We start from the raw sequence: 22,460 nt of genomic DNA on the forward strand, positions 1-22,460 counted from the left end.
AAAAAAGCAGTTTTTATACAGAATTTTAATATTGGGGGCCATTTTTACCTACTTGTCATTAGGGGCCATTTTTTCCGGGGCCATTTTTTCCGGGGCCATTATTTCCTGGGCCATTTTTTCCGGGGCCATTCTTACCGTACACCCTAAGACCCATTATCTATAACCTTGGCCTGTCCGCTGAGGTAATCAGGGATTAGTATATCTTGAGTGTTACGTAACACCTGGTGTATTGGCAAAAAAGCTCTACATGTAATAATGACATTTTTTATTGCTATATTTTTTTTAAAGATATTAGAATATAAAACAAACAACTTACAAGTAAATACTTGACATCTCTCTGCTGTTCCAAGGGGGAGGGGAATGTAATGCCTTCATTTTCTTCAATAATATAGTTACCAAGAAACAGATCAATAGCATCCTGAAAATTAAAAACACATGTAAATATCTACAGTAATATAAACAACAAATGAAAAACCTCCATGCTCTAGTGAAGTCAGTGTCTGGAAGTCCACAGCAGAGCTGGGCTAGAAGAGTAACCTGTGCTCTACTCATCATGGCGTATGTTGTAATAATAAATGACAATAAATACAGTGTGAAGATTTAGTACAATGATTATTACCTATTATTCTGTACTGGTAGGCAAACATGATTAAATTAAAGCACCAAGGTTCAAAATAAAAATTAAAAGTAGTCCTTAAATATAGCACTTACAGCAGTAATTTGTTGTGGTTTAGAGAATGCTCATAATTAGAAAGTTTTGTATGTGGGTGTCCATGGGATGTGGGTTTGCAAACATGGATGGTATAGTATTAGTAGTGTTTTGAATTATTAGTAAATAAAGAAATCTCATTTGAGCACTAACCTGCCTAGTTCCATCTGAAAAGTTGTTCTTGTAATACCTAACAATTGAATTGTAACCATCTTTCAAGAGACCGTACCTGGTCCTTTTGCCAGTACGTGTAAAGTCGGTCTTGAGAGCACCAGTCCCTGCATACTGCTTAGAACATTCATCTGCATTATCAGCCCAAACTACAGGCAAAACAACATTAGTGATCAGCGGCCAGATTTAGCAAACTAGAAATCAGCTTAAATTCGTCTTAAGTCCATTTTTTGCTTACAGTAAGTCAAATTTATCCATATTGCTTAGGCTTAACAATTGCTTAAAATTAGATAGTCGATTGTACATTGGCGCCATCTAAGACGATTTTTAAGCCAAGATTTTGCTAAGATTTGGTAATAAATCAGCTTAAGATATTTATTAGGGACATCTCAACTTTTTTGACTTAAAAGACATTTGCTAAGCTGAGATTGATAAATGCCAGGCAAGATATGTAAAGAATGCAGTTTCATCAGCAAAGAATAAAAATCACTGGAAAATATCATTGACGTATAAAAAGAAACAGCAAGTAATTGATTGTGAATAGTCATTTTCCTAATTTAAATGTGTGTATGGTCATTTGGAAGATGTAGTAAGGGTATGATATTGAAAATTGGCAAGTGATTACTGTAAAAAGAATCCAGTTAAAGTTTGAGGACTACACAAACACTGCTGCTGAGGTGTGAGTAATAAACCAACGGTAGATGTTCCTCTCGCTCAGTCCACGTGGTCTTATAAAAGCATGTGAATGCAAATTCTTTGTATATGGTATATGGTTTGTCTATTTCTACGGTATTGAAATAAAATTAATAGACACAAACGAACAAATCTCTTTTTACATTATAGTGGCTCTGAAGTGCATAAACCAACGGTAGATGTTCCTCTCGCTCAGTCCACGTGGTCTTATAAAAGCATGTGAATGCAAATTCTTTGTATATGGTATATGGTTTGTCTATTGCTACGGTATTGAAATAAAATTAATAGACACAAACGAACAAATCTCTTTTTACATTATAGTGGCTCTGAAGTGCAGCACTGGAAAAAAAATGTTTGTGCCTCAGACCATGAAATTTGTCTCAATAAATTGCCTCCAGCACCAAATTTCACCTGTACAACTATACAGCCCAACAGTTTATTTTTTTGAATTTTTTCCTCCAAAAAAGCCTCCAGGACATTCATGATGCCTCCGACCGCCAGTCGCCTACTTTTTCCAGCCCTGCTAAAGAGGGCCGTTTGTTTTGAGTATTTTGGGGGTTTTTGATGACATCATAGTCTGTATGATGTGTACGTATACTGAGGTACGTAAAAACAAAGTTTTACTGTATTAACAAAAAAGTGGTAGAAATGATTTCCTTTAGTTTGTATTAATGATAAAAAGGGATTTCCAGTGGACGTCATTATAATAATGATAATAAAAACTTGTAATGCGCCGATTTCAAGAATGATCAAACGCGCAGTATATATATTAGAAGCCAAGCAATTAAAGAGATGAGTTTTAAGTTCAGATTTTAATTTATGATGTATCAGACCTAATGAAAGAAGGTAGATCATTCTAAAAATACGAGGCTGCAGATGTAAATGTTCTTTAGCCATTTGTTGTGTGAGATTTTGGAATAGCGAGAAGATTTTTTCGAAGAAGATTAAAGGCGATGAGTGGGCAAGTAGCGAATGAGATGACAAGTAAGGTAAAAAGGTACACTCAGAACAAGTGCTTTAAACGTAAGTAGAAGTGTTTTCATTTAATTTCATTTCATTTACTTATTCACCAAAAAACATGGGAAAGGACAGCTAAAGAAACAAGTCTATGACCCGGAGGCTAGCTGTCCCTTTAAATACAAAGTACAAAACACATAAAATTTAATCTATATACAATAACATGCCAAAAAAAAAAAAAAAAAAATTTTTTTTTTTTTTAAATAATGTGTGTTTGATGGGAAGCCAGTGAAGATTTTGAAGTATAAGGGTAATATGGGAATATTAAAGAGCACATATGGGCAGCATGATTTTGAATCATTTGAAGGCGTTTGATAGAAGAAGCAGGGAGATTAAACAAAAATGAATTGCAATAATCAAGTCTGGAAGTATCTCAGAACACATCGGATTAAGGTATTCACAGATTCGGCAAATGTCACTGACTTTCATATAAGGTTAAGAGACTGAAAACACAGATACCTGTATATATCATAAAATAGATGCCTAAAAATCAAAGAATACTATTTGAAAGCTCATCACCTACCATTGTTAAAAGTATTATCAAACGTATGGTCCTTGATTTGTTCTCCAGGCTTCAATATTCCAAAAAACTGAAACAAGCAAATGTATGTATATGTTCAGGTTTTTATTTGAATTTATTTGATAATCTCTTAAGTCAATAAGCTACTTTTTGGTTAGTACTCTATATTCATATATTAACTTTTTCAACTAGCATAACTAGTTTATTATTTTAGATAACAGATAACTTTAATGCTGCAAAAGGACATACAAATACATATTAAACAACTTGACATAAATAACATACTTAAATACAGTACAAATTAAACTAGACCTGTGCCAGTGCTGTAGTTTATATTGCTAGTTAATACAAATTACAATGTACCTGTACAGGCAAAATGTAGAAACAAAATTAGGTAGGTAGGGGCCAATTTGACTATCCTACAGTATGTGTGTGTGTGTGTGTTTACAAAAAACCATAATCGTATTTCGCGATTGTACACTGTGACCCAGGGAATACGTTAAAGATGCATCAATATTGCATCAGATCTCCACATAAAGATCGTAATCCGGAGGGTACTGTACATTGACATTACAAATGCTGGCCTAAATATAAAATCAAGTCTGATACAAAAACGTGTTGTACCTGGAGGTTAACAAAACTACATTGTACCGGCATGTATGTATGGCTGCTGTCTATGTTAAGCTTGAAACATCGCGAGTCAAATCCCATCCCAGAGTGTGAATAACAAAGACAGAAACAGTGGTGTACGAATGGGTAGTACACCCAGTGCAAAGCACTACTGCCCAAGGCTTTAGGGGCCCATTCATAAATGGCTTGAAAAAATAATAATTACCTAAAATTAATATACAATTCTGTGAATGCTTTCTGTTTTTTTTCTAAATTTAGCTAAGCATAGAACTAGGCCTCTAGGCTAGACTGGTAGTAGAGTGTGGGGCTCAATTTTTTTATGTAAAGATTTACTTGGAGTACAAGTCGGACTACACAATCCAAACGACGGGTGTTAGGATTAAGAAAATTTTCCTTGTGGTACCCTATGGGTAATACGGCCTTGGGAACGAGAGGATGAATATGCTAATTTTGTTAGGTCTGATCATAGTAGACCACAACATCAATACAAAGACTTTATAACCAGGATGGTTGTAAATGGAGATAGACATATGAATAATAACATGTCAAAAGGGCATTTCAGGTCATTTTTTGAAAAATACACAAACATGGTGTTCTAAACCGACGTTCCGCATACTATGGGCCACGAAACATTTATGGAGGGCCGCAAAGCTGTGTGAGAAATAAAAAAACAAAAAAAAAACAAAGATAAAATTTAACATGGAGAAAATAGTTTAAAATAAAGCTGCTTTGTTGTTACAGCGAATGTGCAGCTTGTACATGCATGCTGTTTAAGTTATAAGTGGTTTTATAACTTAATCTTACCACAACTGTAAACAAACCAAACAACATTGATATACGCGGTTAAAGTCTTCGGAGGCGATACACACCGCTGCTGGATTGTTATGCGCTGTCACCTTATGCACTGCTATGTGTCTGCTATACATAGGTCAACAAAATTAAAGCCCTAGTCTGAATTTTGTTTTTGCTACGTTAAACATGTACTGTATGATATGAGTGAAATAAAATCGTCAACAACAAAAATGTTAGTGTACAAGAACACAAACTTTACTTGTTTGTTTCGGTCATCATTATTTACGGCATGTCAACACACAGACGCATAGATCGATGGCCTTGCATTTTGATCATCGTACAAAATAATTAAGATAACTAACAAAACAATCGTTTTAATACACTAATGTTTTAACTGTGTGGACAATATTTAATATGAATATAATATTAATATAAAATTAAAACTATAGGAATTGCTGATTTCATGTTAGTCTGCACTCATTTCAAGCGTAGTACAGTAGGCCTACACTAAACCACTAGGTGGTAGTGAGACGCAAAAATGCATTGAACATGTTCTCAATGCTAGAACATGTGCTCTACATGCGCCCACATCACAGATTTATATCACTCCACAACGAGCGACTAAAAAAAGGTGGGCTAAAATTACATTCAGTACCCAATCTTTCATTTAGCACTTTACACAAACTAAATCTCAATATGAGGTGTATTGAATTGAGTTGTTTTAGTCATAAGAATGAATGAAGGAGATAAGGTAGATCTTGCCTGTTTCTTCCAATTTACACTGGAAGACACAATCCCAACATAACTAAGCAAGTCTCTCGGAAGCTAGGTTTTTTTTCATGCCCGCCACCTTACTTGCTGCTACAGTGCAACAAGTTGTTAAAATATATAAAGAATTGCACTTTCATTTTAACCTGATTGCTCCTGCATGAGTCCACTAATTTTCTATTTCCACCCCTCTCCTCATACTCCTATTCATTTTTGTTTCAAATGAAACCATCTTCCACTATTTGCAGGCCTTCAAATTCAGTACTAGTTGGCTCAATCTTATTCTACTTTCTCTTCATATTTTAAGTTTTACCATTTCCTGACATAAAATAATAATAAAAAAAATGTCTACCCACCTGCATCTGTTCATATAAAGAACGTCTAGCAAGCAAACTCTGGACAACATTGGTCCTGTCTAAACAGTCAATACAGTTAGTTCTGAATACACCAATCTGATGCTTCAATAGCTCATTGCTTGATGATACCATAAAATACCTAATGGATAAAATACCATGAATTGAAGCTAATTTGTTCATATTATGGTTTGGCATGTTAGCTTACCAGTTGCTGTAAAAAATTTAACTTTTCCCCTGAGAATTAGGTAAAATATTTAAAAAATTCAGTGCATTGTTTTATTCAATGCTATGTGATTTTAAGAGAAGGGCGAAGAGCGTCCTTTATTAAATTTTACCTCAAGCACTAACATTCATTTTTTTTTATTAACAAATAAAAATGTTTTTCTTATTTTCTTTTATGCCTAGATTTCATTCTTTGGTAAATTGTCCCTGATGATTAGTTTTACGATAGTTCTTGGGTTTTCTATTTTTTTTTTTTTTTTTCATATTCTTCAAGTGATTTGAGACAATTTGTAATTGTGTAAGGTGCCATAAAATTCGATTTCCATTTCCATAGATGATTTTGGTAAAAAGCCAATTTGCTACATTAAAAATATAAGAAAAAACACAATTTTCTTCTTTGCTTCTGTCGGAGACATCGGTCACCTCATCGGGAACATCGGACACCCCCTCGAGCAAATTCTGGTGCCACACTTATCACTCTTGAATAGAGGGGCTTTCACAGATGTAGGGTCAAAAGACCTCAGCCCCCACTATGACTGGGCCTGAGGTAAGAAAATGTATTATTATGGCACCTTTAGATGACCAGAAATGACACTCTTGGACTAAACTTTGAATATGATTTTCTTTTTCTCTCCTTTTTTTTCTTGATTCTGCCACTGATCTGGTTAATGAGATTTTGTAACATTTAATTTGATTTTGCTGCACACTATGATACACATTGGCAATGACTTCCGTGACTTCCAATGATAATAAAGCAGTGAAAACATGCAAATATTATGAATTCGCAAGGCATGGGTTAATTTTCGGGAGTTTCTTGCTTACTTGCGGGAGTACGGAAGGCTGTCTCAATTTCCGGGAGACTCCCGCAAGTTCCGGGAGACTTGGAACCCTGTCATGTAACAATTTATAAAAAACATCTTTTGGGGTAAATGCAAACATTAAATCAAGGATGGTTGACTAGATGTCCATGGATTGACATACCCGAACTGCTCTTGTTCTTTGGCTAACCTGTCAGTTAAGATGGAGAGACGGTGCCACTGCATCTTCCGACACTCATGGTGAAAGTCAAAGGACTCGTACCTGCAAAGACATTGCAGCACAAATTTATTGTTTTACTACAAAGGTGATTAAAAGATTGATAGAAAATATAAACTAGTAATAAATGAAAAAACTTAGAATACCTAATCTGCTCATTTTTGGAATCATATACAGTCTTTGCAAACCTATCTTCCAACAGCTTCTCAGCACCTTTATGATCAATCTATATAAAGACAATATAATGTGGACATGAACAAAAAGCTAATTACTACATATACAGCACATCAATGAAACAGTAGCCGACTTTATATTTTACTTGCTCCAGGTTTGTATTTTTGACACGTGATATATCTAAAAATCGAAAAAGAAATGAGCCTCACACTCTTCCAGTCTAGGCGTACTTGTAGCCAGCATAGTTAAACTTTGCCTAAAAGATAGCATACACAATATTTCATGTTGAAAAAATTATACAATACACAAGTACAAACACTAGCAAAAGTCATAATTTAAAGACTGTACAACAATCCCTAACCTGCTATCACTCGATACATTGTCAAACTGGCTTATTTTATGTGTGCTGAATAAAAGAAAACCATGGATGGAGTTTTGAGCGAGAAGAATTTTATTAATGATCAAAGAGAAGCCAGAAAATAATGATTGGAGTAATAAATCTGGGTGAACCATTTATTTTAAGTTTTTAAAGGTGTCTGATGCTGGTAGCAGGTGAACCATTGAGCAACACATTACAGAAGTATCAGCCCAATGTCAACTACAAGCAACTGTTTTATGTAGAGTCAAAATGCAGTTGTGACAAGGTCCCTATCACGTTATTCCAAAAATCATTTGTATCCTAATTTATTAAATTTTGTATGTCATTCCAAATGATATAAAAATTGTAAATGAGGTTGAATATGACCAACCATATTTTACATTATTCCTCTTTTTATTATGTAATATTATTCTGTTTTCAATCTTACCAAATTGATCAGAACATGCATACCATAACTGACAACCGAACTATCAATATGACGATGGAAAGCATCAAGCTACAAAATAAAAATTACGACCAGTATATCAATATTATAATAGAATATATTTATTTAGAAGAAGTTTTAATTTATAGAACCTATAAATTACAAAATAGCTACCACCAACATAATGTTTAACCAAACCAATGGCATGCAATAGAATAAGACAAGAAAAATGATACTTACATGGTTTTGGGATTTGCTGATTTGTGGAGTTGGCTTGTACTTAATGTTTGGACGTTGAGACCAGAAAAGTGGAATTGATCCACGAGTCTAACAAATTAAATACAAGGAAACGGTTAAAAGCAATCATATGTATATTTTAATATTTGATTGTGTTAACCTGCAGATAATATTATCAATCAACACACCCAACATACTTGCTAGTAATCATTAATAAAATAATGCCTTATTAAATTATTAATAATAAACAATGACCTACAATTTTGAAAAAAAAACTGCTAAATTTAAAACTAATTCCAGGCCAGAGTGATTACCATGTCAGAATACACAAGAATTTGTAGGTAAGTTTTTTTTCATATTTCGTATTTTAAATTGTGATGCACATAAATGTCATGACAAAGCGCCTGATAAGTCTGCCATTTTTATTACCATATTATATTTAGCAATATTGATTGAGTGGAACACTGCAACTCTGTGACAACAGGATTGCTATCACCAGAAACTACAATAATGACAAGTACACTTACCTGGACAAAAGAGGCCATGTTACCATCATATTGTATGATCTGTTCTGTCTCTACAAAGTTTGCTGCATGCCCTTCTTCATCAAGACCACGCATGTAGAACCTTGTTCCTGCACGAAAGCAGCTTCTACGTGACACAAGTATATACTCAAAACGCCTACTATTTATAAGGCCAACTTTTACACTGATGACTGTTGGTTTGGTTAAGTACAATTCACAAAAACATCTTTCTTTTACTAACTTTTAACAAAAACATGTTCATTCTTAGAAAAGTCAAGTGAACTTGGCAGAGTTATTTAAAGTGGTAAGAATACACAAAACCAATTTCCCAACTTTCTTATCTCTGCACAATTAATTTAAAAAAAAACATGAATGCAAACACAGAATATTTTGTCATTTTATAATAGATTATTCTTTTGTAGGTGATCAAGACTATAGCCTACAATTCAAAGGTGTAATTTGCAATTTCGCATGTTTGTATACTGTATTTGAATTGTGCAATCCGAAATCAAACACAACATACAATTAGGCTTTTGAAAACGGCCTCACATTTACTGAACTACATTACCTGTTTGCATACACCTACTATATCATAACACATAGGGTATGTCCATACATTTAAAAAATGGCTAATGTATAAATTTAAACAGTATTAAATATTGAAATACCTAACATACACAACAGATAAATAGCACTATATAATTGGTGGATTTTCAGTGCTGTTTATAAAATACATAAGACTTTAGATAGGCTAGGACTGTTATGAAAGGCAGTGAGGGATTCAAAATAGAGAACAGATGGACCACCTTAGCCCCACCATGTTTGGGGTTCCAACAAATTCCATTGGATACTTAAACAAACTTTCATTGTAATTAATGATTGATTGTGTTAACCCCGTCGCCACCACTGCCCCAGAGGCTGTGTTGATATCAGCTTTCAGTAAATCCACTTGAACTGCTGCTACACCTTTTCCATTCTTCACAGCCTTGATTGCTGTTAATTTTGGTTGGTTATCTGGTGTCAATGCCTATCAGGTCTTCCACAGGCTCTGGTGGTGCAGGTTCATCAGGCCAGGCTAATTGAGCACCTCTTCAAAATGTTGAACACATCTCGCAGGTTGGCCTTTTTCTGTAGTTATGAACTTCCCCTGTTTGTCTTTAACTGGCATGGTTTTGATGTTTATCTGACCACAGAGTTGTTTAGTAATCTTGTATACTTTGCTCAGTTCTCTTCTTAAATGGCACTTAAAAGTTTTTCTTAATTTTAATTACGCCTGCCGCCGCATTTTACCATCATTACTACACTTTTTACATTCACCAATAAAATTGTATATTTATTGTCTGCTCCATCTAGACGTTTTGGCAAAACTATTTGCTAAATGAAAAACCAAAATTTTATTTTTATTTTCTTCGGCCTCGTATGACAATCTATAAAAAAATAAGTTCGCGAAACAAGGTATAAAAAAAGTCTCGCCTAATCAGTAATAATAATAATCATTACACTCTAATAATCATGATGTTGATGATGTTCATGTTGACGATGGCAGCGTCTCTAATTACAGAAATATTTACCTTGCCTATATCTGACTATAATTAATCAATGGATAAATGCTATATTGTAAATCAATTTATTCATTTGCCATTTTAAAATGTTAATAAATAGAGCATTAATATATAATATTTCTTAAGAAGTACAGGCCTAGTCTTATACAGTATATATTTTAAGTACTTTCAATTAATAATTTTCTCATTTTGGCAAATGTTTATGAGTATATTGACATTAAATAAATTTTAATAGTTTTAATATTTACGTCCTTGATTACTGGTTTGGCATCTATTGACTGAAGGCAGTGTACAGTAGCTTAAAGATAAAGTGAGTTGCAACTCATTATTATGTTTACATCTCTTTTGTATCATGTAAAGTATAAAAAATATATTGTGTAGTGGGAATATGATTAAAACATTAGGATACTTCATAACTATCTTCATAATGATCTGATATAGATTTATGGTACAAATATGTGTCCAGATTAAAATATAAGAAAAATATATATATCATGTCCTATTTCCAATTATGCTATTTATAATCATTTCTTTGTACTATTATTATTGATCTAAACTAGTACATGAATTCCACAATCCTATCTTAAAAAAATTATTAACTTAAAAAACTGAAAATTATTAACTTAAGCACCTTTCAAAATATTCAAACCCTATTTTTCAATGCTGACTAACTTAAGTTAAATAACCAAAAGGTCCACTGATTAATCTCAGATAAGATAGTACAATACATACTCCAAGTATCAAAATGCACGCCATTGTTTCAGGATTCAATATTTCGACATTAATTATGTCATCATCAGGAATGAATGAATTCCTGATGATGAAATAATTACTGTCAAAATATTGAATCCCAACACAATGGCATGCATTTCGATACTTGGAGTATGTATTATACTATCTTAAGTCAAATAAATATCCATACTTCTCAGTCACATTTTAGTAGCAAAGAATATTAATGTTGGCTGCAGTGGAGTGTCAAAATATACTTTCAAAATTACTGAAGCTCTGTCCAGATTATCAAATATTCTTTGACAAACAAAATGCTGTATTCCCATATACAGTAGTGATGATGTGCCTATATATGGTCATTATGTGAATTCATCATGACCACATTTTTTGTCAAATAAAATAATAATAATTTTTTGTAGGCTTAATACCAATGCCCACAAAAAAACATCATATTACAGAGTATGTAAAAGACCAGCAAAAGGATACAGCCACACATCACAGGAAGGATGAACCTTGACAACTGTTAACAAAATATCAGTGAAATGTTGTCAACAAAAACTTCAATAAATATGAAAGATGTCAATATGCAAATTAAACATGTTAACTTAAAACCTGTTAAGTTACACATCAGCAAACGTATATGCAGGGTTTTAGATACCTTGCATATATTTTACTATAGCTTTTCAACTCCAATGTTAAAATTAAAATAATAAAAATAATTATAATAAATAATTAAAATTATCTATATATATAGTCCACAAGAAAAGGGCTTGGTTTTATTTTATTTCTGCTAATTACTGTTGATGTGTTGGTGGTCACCAAACATGTCGTTTATTAAATCTTTTGTGCAGTATTTCTAAAGAAGTGTGGTGTTTATCAACTTGCATCCATTTGGTTCAATTATCAAGGATTTCAGTTCAAGAAGTTTACCTGTTTCTTCATTAAGGAAATTTGAGAAGATATCTATTCGTTTAAATGTAGCTGAATTGAATTATAATCTTTACTTATAAAAGATGTATGGTTCATGCATATAATACCTGTGTGGCAAAGAATGGCAACTTTATTCTTACCTCAGGCTGAGCACTTAATTCCCGGAGCAAATGACAATTCCAAACAAACCTCTGATCAGCCTGGAGGAAAGATAAATTACAAGAAAATATCATGTGTGCTTAAATTTCTCAACTAAACTAAATTCTATTACGAAGCCACATAGAATACACAAATTTTATGAATAATTAGGTCTGTCTCATGTGCCCTGGAATTCCAAGTAAGGGTTGAAACTTCTGTTAAGGGTCACACAATATATTTTGTAGAGTCACCAAGCATGTATGTTACATAAAAATGATGGGACAGTATTATAATATTTAATATTTGCATTTAAAAATTACTTGAATGCTGGGTGAGTCTAAGTATGTCACAATCACGTAAAAAATATATTTTACCCAAGGCAAGACTTTTTTTATACCTTGTTTAGCGAACCCGTCGACTGCAAATATTGATGATTTTGAATAGAAATAAAATTTTATTTTTGGCCAATTAGCCGCCACGAAAAAGTGGAAATTTCACAAAAAATAATTTTTTTTCTTATTTTTATTTACGTCCTCCGCTGTCTTGAAATCTCAAATAAGATATGTATATTTCTTCCTGATTATATAAATTTGAAGCATTTAACCATCCTATTTTAGATTCACCAATAAAATTTTATTTTTATTCTCTCATCCTTCTGGATGATTTGGGCAACACTATTTGCTAAATAATAAAACATAATTTTAGTTTTATATTTATTCTGCCCTCCACCAAAAATCTTTCAAAAAATAAGTATGCGAAACAAGGAATAAAAAAAAGTCTCGCCCAAGGTAATCACAGCAACACTTAGCTACACTCTAGGCCTCTGGCCACATTGAAAGAATGTATAGGAGCCTAGTTTATGCAAAGCTTTGTAGTCAACATTTGATTGCTTGCTATCACTCAGAGACCCATTGATATTAGCATAATATATTTAGATAAGACTAATTAATAAATATTTATTATTATTATTATTATTATATTATTATTAATAAATTATGGGCACTTAAGTCAGACAGGCCAGGATAGGCCTCTCTAGTTCCTATCTTATCTAAGCTCAAGGATATATTTGTTTTTCAATTAGTAGTCTTGAAAATACAAAAAGATAGAAACCAAACAGAAAATTTAATTCAAGGAGGCAATCACAGCTAGTTGACTTGACTTTTCAAGAACTTACCCTTTCATGAAGAGGTATCTGCGAAAATTCAGGACTGGTGTTGTATAACCTCTGTAGTGTATGGGTCAGGTCATAGGTTGTTGAGAAGTAGTAGCAATTCATATCCAATACTTGCTGTATCATGTTCTCATAAACTCTATTATAACGTTGCTACACAAAAATTTAATAATTATATTTGGATCAAAACAATTCCAAATCACATTTAAAAGCATGTGTGATATTGGCATTATAACCAAACCTTGGTAGTGAAAGTTTATTGGATTTAATTAATTAAAAATTGATTGCAGTTCTTTAGGTGCATTTCTACTGAAAATCATCTGATTACCACAATAAGGACTGCATTGCAACTACATTTTGACTCCACATGAAACAGTTCTATAATAAGCGAATGTTGGTATTCAAATTAAACAAAGGTTAAACTTCGGAATTTTTACCAAAAAAGGAAATTTAATTTTTAAGTTTAAACTATATTTCATTATTAAGTTTAAACTTTGTTTTACTTTTCCTCATTGTAGGCCTTAAGAGAGCAGTTTAGCTGAGTCGGCTAAACTGGTGGTAGCCACTGTGGGTGTGTGCTGAACCGTGGAGGTCTCTAGGTCCCGGTTCTATTCTCATCGCTGCTCTCCTTGTGTTTCAGCTAGAGGGCTGAAATGCAAGTTCTGATAGTGCACCATCTTTAAGATGAGACGTTTAAGCCGTTTGTACTGTGTGCAATATGGTCCGTGTGCACATTAAAGGATGCAGTACACTATTTGGAAAAGAGCAGGGGATTGCCTCCCAGCATACTGCAATCACCACCAGAAGGACCCCTCTGGAAATACGACTTCTGTAGACTTTCGTGGGTTAGCCTTGGTGTGTTTACACCAAATAAATCCATCCATCCAGCCTATCTAGACCAGTGGAACACGTCCAACATTTCTGATCTGATCATTATTAATTGAAGAAGATAAAAAGCTGATAAAGTGGGCTAAAATTATGAAAATGACCTAAATTCGTAAACTTTGTATGCTTGCTCAATTTAATGGTACAGTATACATTCTTTGAAACGTTCAGCAACCTGTGACGTATTATCAGGAACCAGAATTAATCCAATGTAAACATGGCTTAAGTCTCTAATGGAAAAAATTGCACCAGTAAAAATTGCCCAAAATGATAATATTTAGTAATAGTATAATTGATTGTAAAAATATATATACTTAAATGCTGCAAAATGGCAAAAATTGAATCAATAAATCATAATTTGTTTAATATTAACTTATTTAGTTTTTAAAAACAATCTAATATCAAATAAGTTGCCATTTATATTATTTTATGCAGTAATTATATAAAAACTATTAAAATAGTTGATAGATTAAAATAAAGTAATTTTTTATTTTTTACATTATAAAATTCAGTAATTTGAGTCATTTGCTTGGGTTTTTAAAAAAAATAATTTAATCAATCAATGTTTTTTAAATAGAACAATTTAATCAATCATTAGTTTGTGTTTTTTAAACAAATTAATCTTTTTAAACGATGCTACTGTCATGAGTTATAAAAACATTTGAATTGAAGCATTCATTTTTTAATAAAATTTAACAAAATTTAACTAGATCTTTATAGATAGTTATATTTCAACTTTAGTATATTTATGTAAATTCCAGTTTAGTAAGCATCTTTACTACTAGTTCTATCTAAAAGTTATATTTTTACTTACTGTACTATAGTATAAACACATTCAGATTAAGTGGGTATGTTTACTAGTTATTTAAAAAAATACCTGTTATATTCACTTAAACAATTTAAACTAATAACAAAGTCAATAATGATGTATTATTTAGTTTATACTTTTATTATGAACAATAAACTAAAACTTTAATTAACAAAAATTAAAATAAAATAAATAAAAATATTTCAAACAAACAAGATACAAATTATTCTAAAAAACACATGGACTACTAAAAACATCGATTTAATGCGGATTTATTGATTCAATTGTTGCTATTTTGCAGCATTTAAATCAGTTTTATTTAATGTTATCATTTGGGACCAATTTACCTGGGTCATTTTTAATTGAGCCTTTTTTTCTATGGCATTTTTTTCAGGGCCATTTTTCCATGGCCATTTTTATCATACATCGAGTACTTGTGGTCGTGACAAAACATCCTGGTGTTTGACACAATTTGAACCAAAGCCTTGGACTAGAAATCAAGCATCTTATCCATCAATCTACAGCTCGATGATGATGATGATGATGGTGTTATATTATATACAGACACGCCAACCCTACAAGATCAACAAGAGGAGTCTGAAAAACTTCTGAGCGGAGTTTTGGCAATGTGAGAGGAGTATTCCTAAGACATCGGTGAAAAGCCACTTTTGTTTGCTTTAATAGGCGCTTTAAAAATGTGTATTATTATTATTATTATCATGGTACCAATATGATCGGATTGTAAAATGTAACCGTTTTGAGTCACAACAGCAATACCACCATGCAAAACTAGGGCCTAGGCAGAAAATCAACACAGGATACTTTCTATTATCTTAGTGTTTTAGCTTCTTTTTTGGAGAAAGCTCAACACTACTACTCATTTTTTGGTACTGCCTAGGCCTACATCTAAATCGCCCTCATCAGACTCCATTTTCAAAATCGTGTTTTACTAGACTGTTGTTGTGACGAAATCAGTAGAATGTGGAGCACAAATTAATTTTTCGTATACAGTTCAGTGTGCAACTCTCACAGCGATTTGGTCAATGAAATTGTTTTTTTTAAAAAATCAATAGATCGTAAAGCGCGAATTATTATTTCATATACAGTTCAGAGTGCTGTTTTCAGGACAAAATTAAGTGGTCTTATTCGTATCTAAATCATAGGATTATCATTTTTATTTGGAAATGTGCGATTTATTTCAGCTGGCCAAAATGCGTAAAAAGCGGAGATTTTCGACCCAAAATTGGAGTGCAGAGTTTTTCTTAAATAAACGGAGTAACTCCACTGAATTCGGAGTGGTTGGCATGTCTGTATATAGAGCAGAAGTTTAAATCAATTGTTGAGGGCTCTTGTTAATACCTGTATCTCTGACAAGTGAAGTAGTGTTTTCCTATAAGGAAATAATTCTGTACTTGTAACTTTCCAAATAGTTTCCCCTTTGATCTCACCCACCTTCATCTTCTTGGTTATAAGGATAAGATAATGGCCTAGAAAACAAAGAAAAGAAATTCCAAATCAATCAAAATTAGCGCACCATACTATTGGAAAAGGAAATTGCTTTAATTTTCTCTCAATTGTTAACTTTTATGATCCATTTTGACCTCGGTCAGTGCTGATTAATGCTATGCTGTAACATATCTTGTGTTGTGTGCATTTTTTTGAATGTCATTTAGACTTTTTTGGTATTTCTTTCATTTATACAGCAGCAATCTTTGCAGATACAAAGTGCTAGCACCAAATCAAAACCAACAGCAAGTATAAGCAACTGCCTATGCTGAAACAGACAAGACTTTTTCTTTCTTTTTTCCCCTTTCTTTTACTTTCCAAAAGGTGGGGGGGGGGGCGGTGCACCAAGGTCTGCTGGGTCCCCCCACCAAATCGGAATTTCGGAAAAATTGCCCAAATATTGCCAAAAAAATTCAGGTTTTCACTTAGCTTTGGTTATGTTGGTAACAACAACATGAAGAACATAGGTAAAACCAACAGCTTCCCCAGAGCATTGCTCCTTCAGATAGGATAATTAAAATAGATGAAGCATAAAAAAAAAATTGACATATGTAACTTTGAATCTTTTGTGTAACTCATTTGATTTTGTTTGTTTTTCTGAAACAGGGCTAAATACGTCTGGATGCAGAACTATCTTGTCCTGGATAAGAAAGTGTAATACATACTCTAAGTATTGAAATACACGCCATCGTGTTGAGATTCAATATTTCAACATTAATTATGTCATCAATGAAGGATAGAAATGATGGAAGGGGTGATAGTGTTATTTTGCTGACCAAACAATTTAATCAAGAAAAGTAAATCAGCTTGAAAACACTGACCAGATACATCAATTCCTACAGATCTTCCGTAGCTTTGCAAATTTTGCCTAATTACAGATGTACGGAAATACACAAAAACATTACGGATGTTAAAGCCCCATTCCCGGCAAAATTTCACTAAAAATTGACTTTTTTTTAGAAAATATGCATTTGCATTACTCCAATTATTATAAATCATGGAAAAATATTGGCATGAATTTTAGTTTTACGCAAAAGAATAAAAAAAATGAGAAACACAGACTATTTCTCATAAAATATTACCATTTTCTCGACGAATTCATCGTTACTAGGCAAATACAGAGGTTGTAGATCACATCCACTGGAATACTCTCGCTTTTATGTATACTTTATACAGTCAATAAAGTGCGCCCTCTCTAATGAGATTAATTTTTGTACTTCGCATCTCACACAATGCGGTCGTTCGGTTAGGCAGAGATATGTTTGTTTAAGTGTCAAAATCTCAGTCAGAATCAGTTTTTTAACAAATTTGAAATAATTCCTATGAAATATTATATTTCACAAGTGTCAATACTAGCAAATCTAGATGTGTATAAGAGACAGCACTATATCACTTTCGACAAATGTCGGCCGTTTTTATGTGTGATAACAGAACCTAAAATCGAGGTAAGGCTAGGCCTAGCCAGCAGCGTTGGATAGGCTAATGTTTTCGGCGCCTACGATATTTCTACTCACGACCTATCGCAAAATCAACATGAAAAATTCATCCGCATTTATTTTTTGTGTGGAACACAAAAAATCAAATTTCAGTCTTATTTTACATTTTTTTCATTCTTAGGAATGTCTAAATTCAGTTAAACTAGCAATTCCGTATTATATTTATAAATCTTTATAACATTATACAAAAATTAGATTTTTCTTAAAAATTGAAATTTTGCCGGGAATGGGGCTTTAATCACAGGCCTACTAGACCCATAAATAATGTCTGAAGTTCAGAACAATGACTCTTCCATTAAGATCCTTAATTAATTAATTGTCCCTAGACAACTCATATTTTTCTAATTACTGATAAATTATTGTGAAAATTATTAGAAAAAGAGGCCCATTGTTTGAATATCCAAAACCTGTAATTTAAGAAACCCATATCTTGAACTCAAGACAAATTATTAGGTGGCAGAAACTTTGTATTTACTACGAATATTTTAAGACTTGGTTACTGAAATGCAATTTTACAACTCGAGAAGTCTATGAAGCAAAAGTAAGACAGCCCTTATAGAAGTCGTCTACATAGCACTGAATTGTGGACGAGAGAGCATACTACTAAAAATAGCCTAATCAGTAATTGAAGATGCTAAAACTATAAACTAATACAGTATAAAATGAATGCAATAAAGCCAGAAAAATTTTTTAAACCTTGGTAAAAAAAGAACTACAGTAGAAATTTTTTTTAACACATACCAAGCATTTTCAATAGTGAATTTATCACCGTCTTACTTGTAGTTGAAGATCCCTTTCATAAACAACACACCCGATGCTTTACACAAAACTAAATCTCAATATGAAGTTTTAAGGAGTGGAGTTGTTTTCGTCACGAGAAAAAATACAGTAACACTGAGAGGAATTGTACCCAGGACCCTGGGATTGGAAGGCAAGCATTTTAACCACTAAACTATTGAACTCCACTCCAAGCTATGGTGCAGCCCTCAAAATTAGGAAAAAAGTATGATGAGATATGAAAATCGCCAGCGCTATAAAATTGACGCCAGTTATAACGTCAGCAGTTTTTAGTTTCAGCTACAGCCCTTAAATCAATCCATGCCGACCTGTTGTAACATTGATGAATGTCTTTTCAAGTCACCCAATCAAGCAGCAAATAATTACTGATAAAATGTTGAACAATGTTTTACAAATGTTATGATGATGAATAAAATGAAACTACTGTAATATACCAATACATGGAATCTCTAAATTCCAAATGGCCAAAAAACCAAATTTCATGCTATTAAACTGAACTTTTTTTCAAGTCCCAAAACCATTCCTATTCTTCCTTTAATAAAATACTTTCCGAAAACCGGATCCCTCTATTCCGAATTCCGGACGTTTTATTTGGTCCGAAACATAAAAATCAAATTTTACAAACCGAACAAGCAGTTAATAAACAACGATTTCCTGAAGAAATAACGCCATAATCATCGCTGTCTGTTAATTAACAACTAGGCCTACACAACACCTGTGAATGAATCGTCATACAACTAGCTCAGTCCCAAAAGCGTTACCGTAGAGATTATCTATTGATTAAAACGACATACGCCCCCCCAATTTACCTTCCTTTCCTCCCATCAGCACCCCTTTTCAAGACTTCTAGAGCTTCGCTCACTCCTCAAAAACACATACTGTAGTTACCAACCTGAAAGATTTGAAATGGAGAAGCTCCTACCCCCTTGTGAGAATCACAAAAATACCGAATAACCATCATTCATTGGGAAAAAATCTTCAATTTATTGATGCTCCAAAAGCCAAGTGCTATTATCCACAAAATTACAACAATGCTACATAAAACGGATACCATTACTTATATCCAACCAACTCATGTCTTCCACACACTCCACCTCAACAAAAGAAAAGATTTATGGTAGAACAATATTGCAGAAAGTTGGAAAAGACTATAAGGAGTTTGAAAATGTGCCGATGATCAAATTCTCAATACTATGGCTCAGGCGATTTTAATTTAACACGAAAAATAGGCAGATTCAAGCTTGAGGAAGTATGACAACCCAATAGACTGAATTAGTCACCAAATCAAAGCTGTTAATATTATATTATAGTGGGCATAATTAACATCAAAACAAACTGGTAGATGGCAGTTTTTTCACACAATAATAAGCCTCTGCTGAAGTAAATTTTGACAGTTTTTAAACTCCTCAAACTTATTTATTTGTACATTTTATCGTAAAATAACTTATCGAAAAGCTGTGGTAAATATTTCTTTAATAAACATCACAGTATTGATCTGTTAGATTTGAAATGGAGTGAAGGAAACAAATGGAAAACTTGAACATTTTTGCATAGCTTTGTCGCGTGAACACGGGCCTAGCCCTAGACTAGAGAGTCATACAAATAATAATAATAATAATAATAATTTTAATTTAATAAAGCGCCAATATCACTAAACCGAACTAAAAATCAAAGGCGCTGGCATGTTCAGATGTTAAAAAGGTGGGTCAACAATAACGTTCTTCTGACTCAACAATAACGTTCTTATTTGGGCATCGCAGTCAAAAGAAACATCTTATTCTACAATTCAGCAATTTAAGTTTGTCCAATAGTTAAAATACGTCATACAGAAATTGCAATGAAATGACTTGGTGACAGTATTTAGCTGAATGTGTACAGTACCTCTAAATCAACAGTGATCACCTTAGTCAGCTGGATGTGGCAAGTCCTGCTAGCTATGGGGGCCTAGGCCCCCATAGAAGGCCTCTAAAAATTCTTCATATTTTTAGTCCAAATGGAAATTTAAATCAAATCAACCTTAATCTCATGAATCTATGAACCATTCAAAATGAATACATTGTTATAAAAAGTATCTTCTACGCTAACTTCATTACACTTTAGACGATTTAATAGACAACAAAAAAATGGTAGGTCGGTAGGAAAGCTTTTTTTGCATTGCGTCGCATTGCCTACCGTTAGGCAAGATAGGCCTATTCCAGCCTTTTTAGCTCATTCAAAAAATGCTGTCGTAGTCAAGAAAATAAATAAATAAATAAAATGCTGATTTTCTTTGCGTTGGAACACAACCAATATTTAAAGATAATATTTGACTTTAAATTAATTAAAATATCTTCAAAATTTCAAAAATTTGTCTTAAGGTAATGCTTGTATTTAAACGTACATCAGACATGCCTATTTTCAAATCCCAAATTTCTATATTTTGTACTGTATGATTGTTTAAAAAAGCCAATGCTCTTTTAAACTGAACACAGTTGTAAACTGACACTATAACACAATGTGAGGTTTTGATATATTTTTTAAAAATCACTACAAAATAAAATTTACCTGCAAGGAGGTTGACTGTGCCAAGAATACCACATACTGGTTGAGTAGCTGTGACGGTTGGTAATTTAATGCCATTAGCTGTGAAATCAATACAACTATTTGGATTAATGTGAATATCCATGGATGGTGTGAGTAGTTGTTTGTCAACATACCAAAAGATATGTAGTTGGAGAATGTGATCCATTAGATGGCAGAAGCTATTGAGCTTTTTCTTCTCTTGCATGTTCTGCCTTTAATTATTTTATTGTATTTGTCCTGAAATTTTTATAAGACAAAAAATATGTAATGGATCAGATTTCAATTTAATTTTAGCATACAAAAAAAGTATCAACTTCACAATGACATGATGATCATTATCATGACCATCAGGTCATCATTAACATGATCTTCATGATAAAATCATCATCAATGCCATTCATAATAATGGGGCCCTGTGTGAGAGTTATGGGTGTGAAAGACTTTTATTTTAAAATGGTGTACCTGATGAATGTGAATTGAATTATATGAAATACTATAATCAATTGGAATTTTTTTAAAACTTGCTAATCTGTTCTTTTGTGAACAACTGAATTTGGATGATCTACTGCCAGACTATATGCCTTAAAGAAAATACGGTCTACAATCATAACATCATTTATTCTTACCAATGTTACTGTACTATTACTAAAAAGGTATAAAAGAAAAAATCCTTACGTTCTAAAACAATTTCTTGACTTAGCCTGTCAATGACGAGAACTTCCTTAGTACCTTGGTCTCTCGCTTCAATGTAGAATTTGTCTTCTCCTATATGCCTAAAAAAAATTATAAGGCCACGTAAAGTAAAAACAATTGGTTAGCATCCCCACCCGACCGTCGGAAAAGCCCCCGACCTGAATTTTTTTTTTTTTTTTTTACAAAACACTCAAAAACTCCATCTTCCGAAGGCAATTTATATACAGTAGGCCTAGGCTTGTTTACAATCCGTCCGAACGCCATCCGACTGGGCTTATCCCTGCAGTTCCATTCCATCATCGTCCCGTCTAGGCCTAGGCTAGCCTAGTCATTGCTTCTATCTAGAAAAGGCTTAGTTTTATAGTAGTAGTATAAAAAGAGTGTATTTGTATACACAGTACAACCGATGCAAAGCATTAAGATTTACTCTGGATTAGGTTTATATTAGCAAACTAAACTCCGATCCGATGCTTACGTCTCATGCTTTGTGCAGAAAAGCCAAGTCGGCCAATCAGCGCGTTGGTATTTCCA

The 22,460-nt window shown here is 33.0% G+C and overlaps 1 protein-coding gene across 1 annotated transcript in view; it reads right to left on the minus strand.

Moving 5' to 3' along the window:
• The window catches only part of LOC117112039 (phosphatidylinositide phosphatase SAC1-like), a 37,093-nt gene that overhangs the window by 6,179 nt on the left and 8,454 nt on the right, over positions 1 to 22,460 (minus strand). Inside the window, exons 2-16 of the mRNA XM_033255091.1 lie at positions 21,912 to 22,009; positions 21,219 to 21,296; positions 16,234 to 16,361; positions 13,185 to 13,334; positions 12,013 to 12,072; positions 11,429 to 11,462; positions 8,655 to 8,842; positions 8,131 to 8,217; positions 7,894 to 7,962; positions 7,060 to 7,139; positions 6,860 to 6,958; positions 5,657 to 5,795; positions 3,114 to 3,180; positions 863 to 1,029; positions 317 to 418 (exon numbers count right to left, since the gene is read on the minus strand). Of these exons, the coding sequence (XP_033110982.1) occupies positions 317 to 418; positions 863 to 1,029; positions 3,114 to 3,180; positions 5,657 to 5,795; positions 6,860 to 6,958; positions 7,060 to 7,139; positions 7,894 to 7,962; positions 8,131 to 8,217; positions 8,655 to 8,842; positions 11,429 to 11,462; positions 12,013 to 12,072; positions 13,185 to 13,334; positions 16,234 to 16,361; positions 21,219 to 21,296; positions 21,912 to 22,009 (1,546 nt within the window). The remainder of the gene's footprint in view (positions 1 to 316; positions 419 to 862; positions 1,030 to 3,113; positions 3,181 to 5,656; positions 5,796 to 6,859; positions 6,959 to 7,059; positions 7,140 to 7,893; positions 7,963 to 8,130; positions 8,218 to 8,654; positions 8,843 to 11,428; positions 11,463 to 12,012; positions 12,073 to 13,184; positions 13,335 to 16,233; positions 16,362 to 21,218; positions 21,297 to 21,911; positions 22,010 to 22,460) is intronic.

This window comes from Anneissia japonica, unplaced genomic scaffold (assembly GCF_011630105.1).
Source record: "Anneissia japonica isolate Jap-2015-1 unplaced genomic scaffold, ASM1163010v1 scaffold699_len907043_cov185, whole genome shotgun sequence".
In the NCBI taxonomy this organism is placed as follows: domain Eukaryota; kingdom Metazoa; phylum Echinodermata; class Crinoidea; order Comatulida; family Comatulidae; genus Anneissia; species Anneissia japonica.